Below are 10,510 nucleotides of genomic sequence, written 5' to 3'. Positions count from 1 at the left end.
GCCCGAGAGCTGCAGCCAGTGTCAGGCAATACTGAGCCAGGTGAGCAAAAAGTCTGATCTGGTACAACATGACAGCTTCTCGTGTTCCCGGTTTTGCTTTGCTTCTTTTGCTGCCCAGATTGCAACACAAAACCTACAGAGCCTTTCAACAGCAAATGCTTATTTTAATGATTTCTTCCACCTCCCATTATTTTCCCCAATCACCAAAGAAGGCATATCTCAGTGTTGCGGGAAACCATTAACTACAACAGGGGGAGTTGATCTCAGGCCTTGGACTCTTGTTTAGCCACCTCTGAGCATTTCAGAACTAGACTGCGCACGGCAGATCAAATGAAAATTGCCTGGCATCCTGAGATGAACTGGCTGAGGTGCATAGTTCCGTTGCTTCTGTGGACAGTCTGTACTTCCCAAAATGGTAAGTTGTTCAGATAAAGAGGCAATTTTAACCAGGGGGGAAAGAGGTGGCCGTTCTGCTTGGTATCAAAAGGATTAACTGGTGAAGAATGCAAGAGCGGTGGCCTGCTGATAATCAGGGCTGGTCCAAGACATTTTGTTGCCTGAAGCAATGGGCAGTATGGTGCTTCCTTTCCATTCCATGTACAAAAGCTGAATGGTCACCTGATCAGATAGAAGGAGGGTGCCCAAGCAAGGCCAGGTTGTCACTGGAGGGGAATGGGGATGGAGGAACAAACAGGGGCTGCTGCCGCCCCTGGCGCCAAGAGTGGTAAATATGAAGGGGAGCAGGTGGCCTTCTGGTCTAAGCCTCTGAGCCTCTTGGGCTTGCCGATCAGAAGGTCGGCAGTTCAAATCCCCGCAACGGGGTGAGCTCCCATTGCTCTGTCCCAGCTTCTGCCAACGAAGTAGATAAATAGGTACCACTGTGGTGGGAAGGTAAATGGCATTTCCATGTGTTTTGGTTTCCGTCACAGTGTTCCATTGTGCCGGAAGCGGTTTAGTCATGCTGGCCATGACTAAATATGGATGGTGAATATGGCCATGATAAATATGGGTTTTCCCTTTGTATTGACCTGAATTAAATGGTGGTGTCAGCATAGGAACATCATCCTCAAAAAACCCAGAACATCCATCTCCAGCTTTATATGCTATGTTGCTCAAGAAGCAGTAGCTTAGGGCTGAAAGAAGAAGACACCAGAGCATCATGCCCTCCTGCATTTATTTAAACAACTACCTGACTTTTAGAAGACATCTGAAGGCAGCCCTGTTTAGGGAAGTTTTTAATGTTTGATGTTTTATTCTGTTTTTAATATTTTGTTGGAAGCCGCCCAGAGTGACTAGAGAAACCCAGCCAGATGGGTGGTATAAATAATAAATTATCGTTATTGTTATTGTTCTTAATCTTCAGTGAAGGAGATTCACAGCCTCTTTTACACAACTGGCAAGGAAAAGAACGGCTTTACAAGGAGAGCAATACAAAGGAGACCAGATAACCAGGAATGCCAACCAAATCCGTTGACAAAACCTCTGTAATAACTGCCATGCTTATCAAATGACAATAATCCCGGAAATGGAATGAAATATGATATATAATTTATTGTCAAATCTCTTCTTCAGATTGTTAATGCTAAATATCATTCCAGTGTGTGAAAAACCACCCGAAGTTGACTTTGGGGAGATGGTAAGAGGTGAGAGAACTATATTTCGGGAACTTGAGAATGCAAGAGTACAGTACATGTGTAGCCCGGGATATGTATTGGAGGGGCCCGAGTGGACAACATGCGATGGACAAACGTGGACAACACCACCAAAATGTTTGGGTAAGAGATCATATTCTGTTAGTTTATTAATTAGGATAAATTCTAAGGGCTGATTCACAGAAGTCTGAGGGTGATGCGTAATGAGCGAGAGTTGCCAACTGTTCCCGAAAGTGCTCTATTCATCTGGCACTCTGGTGTAGAGGAAGATGGGAAGCGGCTGGGGGGTCCAGGAAAAAGAGGCAGACTCCCGGCCGCACTTGCTTAAATCAGTGAGCCACGCCCCCTTGGAACGTCCGGATTGGATGCGCCAAGGGAGCACCCATTCGGGAGCTAGCCAATGGTTTGGGGGGGATGGCAACCATCCCCCCAGCACGTGAGGGCCTTGTGGCGCCCACAACCCCCCTCCTTCTATGGCAGAAGGGGCTTTTAAAAATGATAAAAAGGAGCAGGGTTCCAACTTGAACAAAATATTTTGGGGGGGGCAGGTAAGCCCTGCATAATCAATCACAATTCACAGCAAAAAACACCATTTGAATGGCTATGCCCATCAACTTTGTGGGTGGAGACGGTCTAAATATTTAAACCAATCAATCAATATACTTTATTCGACCGATAGTCAGAACAAGGTCTAAATATTTTATTGTGGGAGTAAAAGGATTTCGACCCCTTGGAGTTGGCTCCTATGAAAAGGGGAGAAAAGCAGTTAAAATTAACTATACAGGTAAAATAAAATTTAAAAACTTACCTAAATTGCTCACTGAAATTAAAAAGACTTTGCTAGGTGCCAGCAGTGCAACAGCGAAGGGACATGACTGATGTCAACTGGGAGAAAGTTCCATACGGCAGAGTAATGAGAATCAGGCCCACAAAAAAGCATTCTGGGAATTATAGGAATAGAACTACCTAAATTGCATAGAAAATTATTCATGTACTGCGGCAAGAATGTTACTTGCCCCAAAATGGAAGGAAGAAGAAGTCCCAGCAAAGGAAGAATGGATACAAAAATGTATGGAATATGCAGAAGTGGCTAAACTTACCGGAAGAATAAGAAATCAAGAAAAAAAACACACCTTTTTCTAAAAGAATGGAAATGGTTTATGGAATAGTTACAGATAAATTGTAAACAGATAAAAACACTGGCAGGGTTATTGTGATCACCAGCAGCTATATAAGGGTATAAATGTAAACAAGATACAGTAAATAAAAGAGTAAGTTAAGTTAATTTGGATATGCAGAGACAATGAAGCCTTTAATGTCCTATTCGTTTTCTCCCATTGACATGATGAAAGCTGGACCATCCTTAAATTCCGAGGTTGAGTTTAGGCTACCCTATCTACAGTAAAAACACCTGTTCCTTCTTCTTCTTTTAGCACCCTGTAGTATCACAAAAGAGCAGCTGGATGCCAAACACCTGCTTCTGTTTGGTGGCCGAAGGCGTTCCCATGTGATTCAACACAATGGGACATTGAAATTCCTGTGCAGGGAACGATATATCCTCCGGCCTCCTTCAGTCATGAAGTGTAATGATGGACACATGGATCTCCCATTATGCATCTCAGGTTAATGAGCTTTCAACTCTTGATAATTTCTCTTGGATTATTGAAATACTCAAGGTTATCCCACTTCAGGGCCGTCCTTTCCATTTGGCTTAGTGGTGCGGTGCGCCATGGCGCCTCCCCATCAGGGGGACTGGGCTAGGGCGCCCAGCAGCCCCGCGCACTGCTCATGTTTGAGGCGGCGAGCGAGGCGCTGCTGCTGAAGCAGCCTAACTCTGCCGCTGCCCCTCCTCCGTCGCACTTGCAGGGGGCGGTCGACTGTATCCTCCGCCGTGCGCTGTTCCCGCCATGCCCCCTCGCAACAGCAGGCTTGCTAGCCACCGTTCCAACGGTGCCTAGCAAGCCCGCCCAGGCGAGGGGGGGTGGCGGGAGCAGCGCCCGAAAGGGCTCCTTTCGGTGTGCTGTTCCCGCCACACCCCCTCGCAACAGCAGGCTTGCTAGCTGCCGTTCCAACGGTGCCTAGCAAGCTGGGGGGGGGCGCCGGAGGGATTTTGCACCACAGCACTGGATACCCTTAAGACGGCCCTGTCCCACTTTTACATTTGAAAGCCAGTTTGTCCAATTGCTCCTACAGATTCTGCCCTCCTCCTCCTCCTCCTCCTCCTCCTCCTCCTCCTCCTCCTCCTCCTCCTCCTCCTCTTCTTCAAAATAATCATAAATAAATAAGAGTAAACATGTGCACCCCACCACCAAGACCATTCCATTGTACCTATCCAACCTCCCAGAATTTCAACACCTCTTGCGATGGTTTGACCCCTTTTTGTTTTAACAGTACAAATTCTACAAACACCCTCCATATCTCCCCAAAATCATTTCTCCTGCATATTCCCCGTCTTACCTTAACAGCACATGTTAATTTATCGTTAATCACTATATCCCATTTCTTTTTATACCATTCTTCCTTTTTATATTCTTCTTGCCCCTTCCACTTTCTAGCTATAATAATCCGTGCAGCTGTCAATAAATTTGTGAGAAAGTCCTTCATAGCCTGTGAACCTTCCATCCCATCGTAAATTGATAATAATGCTACCTGTGGACTTTTGGTCAGCTTTGATTTCTGTAATCTCCTTAAACACCCTTTGCTAAAAAAATTGTACATATTTACAGCTCCACCACATGTGAACATAATTCCCTTTCCTGGCATCCCCTCCAACATAACACCGAATATTCCTTGTTTATTTGATTTAATCTGACTGGTGTTAAATACTATCACCCAAATAATTTATAATAATTTTATTTTATTCTTACAGACATTATTTTCAACGTACGTTTCTCCCATAATTCACCCCAGCTGTGACTCTCTATCTGCCCTGTTGTCTCCTTTTCCCACACCTCTTTTAATTTTCTGTCCTTTCTTAAAAGTGGTTCCCAACCCCACAGTATACCTCATATTCTTCGCAAATGCTGCTGTCTGCAAGGTCTTCTGCTGTGGGATGGATATGGGTGATGTGCGGGTAAATAATAGCAATACACAAGGGGAGCAAAACAAAGTAACAAAGAATGTGCACAAAACCTATTGATGAGGCCTCTGTAAAAAACAAAACCATAAGCTCTCATGCTTATTGATTTGTAATAAAGACGGAATCCTGGAAATGAAATGAAATTTGTTAATGGTGATGATGAAATCTTGGCACTAAATATAATTCCAGTTTGTGGAGAACCACCTGAAGTGGACTTTGCAGAGACCATAAGAAGTGTGAGAACCCAGTTTCAGGAATTCGAGAGCATAAGGGCACTTTACAAGTGCAACCCCGGTTATGCGATGGAAGGATCTGGGTGGATGAAATGCAATGGACAAAACTGGACAGAACCACCGAAGTGTCTGGGTAAGGGGAATGTTCTGTATGCTGACAGGAAGCTTTAAGACAGAAAGAATGAAATCTAGGATAAATTCTGAGGGCTGTTTCACAAATCTGAGGAGACTCCGAGCAGGAAACCTCGCAGTGCAATACTCAAGTGACTTTGCCTTGGATAAGTTGCTGCAAGGCTCTGTGCAAACACTTTATCAAAATTTTATTTTTACAATTCAAGCTGCAAAGCCATTTTTGCCCTGTAAAAAACAACAACAAAACATTTCTTTTGATCCCAAACTGATAGTCACTGGTTCTTGCTAACCTCCCCCAAATAATTAAAAGTACAGGGCTACGATTGTGGATAAAATATCTTAAAAATATCATACCCCTGTATGTACAGCTGCATGTACAACTGATAGTGTGCAATGTGCAGTGAGAGAGATATGCAGGTTTGGCTATGCAACCCAGAGACACTGTCTGCCCAGAATTGCTTAGAATTCCAACAGGAGGAAGATACAGTGGTCCCTCTACTTACGAATGTTTCTACTTACGAATGGAGCTCTGTCTGCCATCTTGGATGCGGTTTAAATAGGATTTTTTCTACTTACGAATTTTTAGATAGGGTTGCTTCGACTTACGAATTTTTTCTCCCAATGCATTCCTATGGGATTCGACTTACAAATTTTTCCGACGTACAAATGTGCGTTCGGAACGCATTAAATTCGTAAGTAGAGGTACCACTGTAATAAAATCTATTTTTGTTAGAGATAAGACTTTGGACACTCTCATATACAAATATATTTTATGTACTTATTTAGTTTTGCACTTGTAGCTTTATTCTGTATTGATATTTTAAGGATGTTTGTTCATTTTTATTTTTGTAATCTTTCATTTTTAACCACCCAGAGAACATTGTTAAGTGGGCAGCGTAAAAAAATTACCAAATAACTAAATACACAAAGAGAGGGGGATTCCAGGTTAGTGGAAGAGCACATGGGATGGTTAAGGAGCATATGGATTTACTCTGCACTTCTGCCACCCTAACCAAGGATTCAGAATAAATTTTACTATCAATACTATCAACATCTATTGTTGTTTAGTCGTCTTAGTCATGTTCGACTCTCCGTGACCCCATGAACCAGAGCATGCTTGGAAACTCTCACGTTCTTCTCAAAACTTCTCCTTTTTTATGTCCATGGAGTTTTCTTGGCAAAATACTGGAGTGGTTTGCCAGTTCCTTCTCCAGGTAGATCACATTTAGTCTAAACTCCCGGCTATGACCTGTCCGTCTTGGGTGGCCCTGCATGGTATAGTTCAGTGTTTCCCAACCTTGTGCCTCCAGATGTTTTGGGACTACAACTCCCATCATCCCTAGCTAGCAAGACCAGTGGTCAGGAATGATGGGAAATGTAGTCTGAAAACAGCTGGAGGCACAAGGTTGGGAAACACTGGTATAGTTCATAGCTTCTTGGAATTATTCAAGCCCCTTTGCCACGACAAGGCAGTGATCCGTGAAGGGGAATCAACATCTAAAAAGTATGGAGTCGAGTTTGTCTAGGTAAATTGCAGCCTGTTTTTCTCTGGCTATCCTTCTTGTGAAGGAGAGTAAATAAATGCAGGAGGAATCACAGATGCTACCATATTGGTCCGAATAGAGGCCACACTCCCCACTCTCCAAACCTAACTTGTATAAAACCTGAAGCTGTGATTTAACAGGTGCACACTATCATCGAGGTCTTGTATTTGGACCAGTGTGGTACTTACCACTCTCACTAAACAAACTACGACGAGGCTCTGCTAATGAAATAAAACTAACAGATTCTTTTTCTTTGTGATAATGTTTTCTTTGGTTTTACATATTTAAATTTACAATCATACCAGCACACATCCAAAATTACAAGATTCCCCCGAATTTCTGGACTTCCGACCTTCCCCTCAATGGGTTCTATTATTAAACCTTTCCTACTGCATCTTTTTTTAAACAAACCAATTTTTTAAAATATAACTCCATTGTATCCATAGTTCTTGCTACATTACAAGTGTTATTGCAATCCTGCTAATGTTTTCAGCTGCTTGCAGTGGTTTTTAAGGTACATTGTAAATTTCCCCCACTCCTTATTGAAGTTTTGGTCTTCCAGGAAGACCAGGAAGACTAACTGCTTTTTTTTAACCCCTTGCAGCACCCTGCAGGATCACAAGAAAACAGCTGGATTCCAAACAACTGCTTCTGTCTGGAGGTCGGAGACATTCACATCTGGTTCAACACAATCATACCTTGGAATTTCTGTGCAGGAAAGGGTATATCGTCTCAGCTCCTTCAGTCAGGAAGTGTCTCAATGGGCACATGGATCTTCCATCATGTATCTCAGGATAATGATGAGCTCTTGACTCTCGATGATCCCTCCTGAATTATCTAAAATACTGTTATGTACTGAGCTGAATCCTAGAACAATAGGATTCAGAATCAGCGGGAGCTACCCAATCCAACTCCAGGTGGAAGTGAATCCTCAACCTGATTGGCCTGCTGGAGCAGCCAATCAGGCGGCTGGCAGAAGTGAATCTGCTACCTGATTGGCCTGTAGGAGCAGCCAATCAGGCTGCAGGCAGAAGTCAATCCACAATATAATTGGCCCACAGGTGTAGCCCTGAAGTAGCCAATCACGCAAGGCCCATTGTGTAAATAATGTATATAAGCAGACGGTTTGGGGAAAAGAGCCATTCGTCTTCTCTTCTCCTCCTTGATGACTATGAGCTGAATAAAGAGCATGAAATTCACTCTTGACTCCGAGTATATTTCACTGGCGACGAGGATGGGATCCTGCTGAGCTGACCGCCACCACGCACTGCACCGCAGCACCGCCACCTGCTGCACCGCTGCATCGCATCGTGCATCCAGGCTTCAGCTCCAGGACCCAAGGAACCCAGAATGGCAACCGACAGCAGCTTCTCGCCATTCAAACCAGCATCAGGAGACTGGGAAGGGTACGCCGCCCGTTTCAACTTCCTCCTGCAAGCGAAAGAAGTCACCAACGATGCCATGAAGAGGGCAACATTCTTCAGCGTCTGTGGAGAGGAGACGTTTGAAATCGCCCGGGCTCTCCTTGCACCTAGAGATGTCGCTACCGTCTCTTACAAAACAATAATGGAACGGCTGAAGGAGCACTTCTCACCACAGCCCTCGGTGGTAGCTTGCCGAAATGCCTTCTACGCAAAGCGGCAAGCCCCGGGGGAAACCATAACTGGGTTTGTGACCTCCCTCCGCCAAGCCGCCCGGTTATGCAACTTCTCAGAATTGGAGAACATGCTTCGTGACCGCCTCGTCGGTGGCACAGAGGGGCGCCCCGAGGCTGGAAGGACACCGGAACCAGAGCTACAACCTAGTGGTTCAGTGGCGCCAGACCAGACAGCCCTGGCACAGCCAGCAGCCTCGGAACACGAGCCAGAACCAGAACCCCTGACCAAGGAACACCCCAGGCCACAACGCACACGGAGGCGGCCAGCAGACCTTGGGGACTACGAATGCAACTTCCCGGGCAGGACTGGAACTTAGAGAGGAGGGGTGTTATGTACTGAGCTGAATCCTAGAACAATAGGATTCAGAATCAGCGGGAGCTACCCAATCCAACTCCAGGTGGAAGTGAATCCTCAACCTGATTGGCCTGCTGGAGCAGCCAATCAGGCGGCTGGCAGAAGTGAATCTGCTACCTGATTGGCCTGTAGGAGCAGCCAATCAGGCTGCAGGCAGAAGTCAATCCACAATATAATTGGCCCACAGGTGTAGCCCTGAAGTAGCCAATCACGCAAGGCCCATTGTGTAAATAATGTATATAAGCAGACGGTTTGGGGAAAAGAGCCATTCGTCTTCTCTTCTCCTCCTTGATGACTATGAGCTGAATAAAGAGCATGAAATTCACTCTTGACTCCGAGTATATTTCAAATACTTTAGGGGTTTGCTTGCTGTCTCACTCTGATGTATGAAGACGACTTCTTCCAAATCCTCATCAAGGCACTACCCTTCTTAAAAGCGATTCTCTGATTCACAGACTAGCTCAGATAGCCAGTTGGCGGGCACTGGCCAAGGGCACATGACCTCACAGGTGCCAGAATCAGACTGATGTTGCCTCCTGCCTGTGCAATGCATGGTGTTCCTTCCAGGTCTCTTAACTGCTCTACCATGCCGCTGACTCCTCATGGGAACTGGATCAGTCCCACTGAATTGGCGCTTCATGTCAGAAACTGCTCCTTTTTGTTGGGGATAATTCAGATTGAAATTCCCAGGTGTCAGAAAAGGTCATTTATGTACACCACTACTGTGGCCCGTGTTATGTTAATCCAGAAATGGAAAACGAGCGTGGTCACAACCAAAGAAGAATGGCAACTTTAGATGGTATTTAACACCAGTAAAAATAGCTAAAATGTATAGAATGAATAGTAAAGCATGCTGGAAATGTAAAGATAAAGATGGTGAATTTTATCATATGTGGTGGACATGCGGAAAAGTAAAAAGATTTTGGGAAATGATATATAATGAATTGAAAAAGATGTTTAGGTATACCTTTCCCCCAAAGCCTGAAGCTTTTCTATTGGGACTAATGGGAGAAGAGATCACAAAAGGAGATCAGAAATTATTTATGTATGCCACAACCGCGGCAAGGACTTTATTAGCCCCAAAATGGAAATTACAGGAGATATCAATGATTGAGGAGTGGCAGACGAAAATGCTTGACTATGCAGAGTTAGCAAAGTTGACATGCGGGATCCGTAACCAGGGAGAGACAAAATTCCAAAAGGAATGGAGTAAATTCATGGACTATATGGAGAAGAACTGTAGAAGTTTAAAGACACTTGCAGGACTGAAAGAAATCCTACGAATTGGTTTTAATTAGATGGACTAAAAGGAACTGTGAGATAAGAGTGGGAAAGAAAACCGAATGATGGGAGGGAGGGAAGTCAAAGCTCGGCAGAGCAATGAACTGAGATAGGTGTGCTTGCCTGTTACTGTTGATTTTTGCACATTCCCTTTCAAAAACAACAACACACAATTTTTATTGGTTTTTAAACAAATACGAATACAATAAGCACTAAATGCTTATCCAGCAGTGCATCTGATGGTGTTGGTTTCATCCATTGTCTCTTAGACATACACTTACACATTCAAACATATTACTTAACGTAACCTCTCCACTGAGAATATTGAGCAGTCGGTATAAGAAGATCTTGATTTTGGTCATTAACATAGTTAATGAAAGGGGTCCACATTCCTTGGAAGGTGTCTCTATTTGTAATGCCTTTTATTGCCCTCCTGTGTCTGTTGAGACGCTCAGACATTGCTGTGTCCCAGATATTATTTCCCCATATGTTCAAGGGTATTTCTGTCTTGTTCTTCCATTGCTGAGCTATCGCTAATCGTGCTGCGGTCAGTAAGAAGCCTACTAGTTCGTTGTGG

The 10,510-nt window shown here is 44.3% G+C and overlaps 1 protein-coding gene across 2 annotated transcripts; it reads left to right on the top strand.

Annotated features, from left to right (window-relative positions):
* Window positions 1–209: 209 nt before the first annotated feature.
* Window positions 210–8,976, top strand: LOC118088314 (coagulation factor XIII B chain-like). Of its 2 annotated transcripts, none has more exons than XM_035121794.3 (5): window positions 210–415; window positions 1,599–1,775; window positions 3,086–3,274; window positions 4,921–5,097; window positions 7,245–8,976. In XM_035121794.3, the coding sequence occupies exons 1-5, from the start codon at window positions 331–333 to the stop codon at window positions 7,436–7,438; spliced, it is 822 nt and encodes a 273-aa protein (XP_034977685.3). In that variant the 5' UTR covers window positions 210–330; the 3' UTR covers window positions 7,439–8,976. The 2 variants fall into 2 exon arrangements, with proteins under 2 accessions (XP_034977685.3, XP_034977686.3); XM_035121795.3 differs by having other exon boundaries at window positions 1,573–1,775.
* The last annotated feature ends 1,534 nt before the right edge of the window (window positions 8,977–10,510 follow it).

Source organism: Zootoca vivipara, chromosome 7 (assembly GCF_965207765.1).
Source record: "Zootoca vivipara chromosome 7, rZooViv2.hap1.1, whole genome shotgun sequence".
NCBI lineage: Eukaryota > Metazoa > Chordata > Lepidosauria > Squamata > Lacertidae > Zootoca > Zootoca vivipara.
This window is presented reverse-complemented; position numbering and strand designations above follow the sequence as displayed.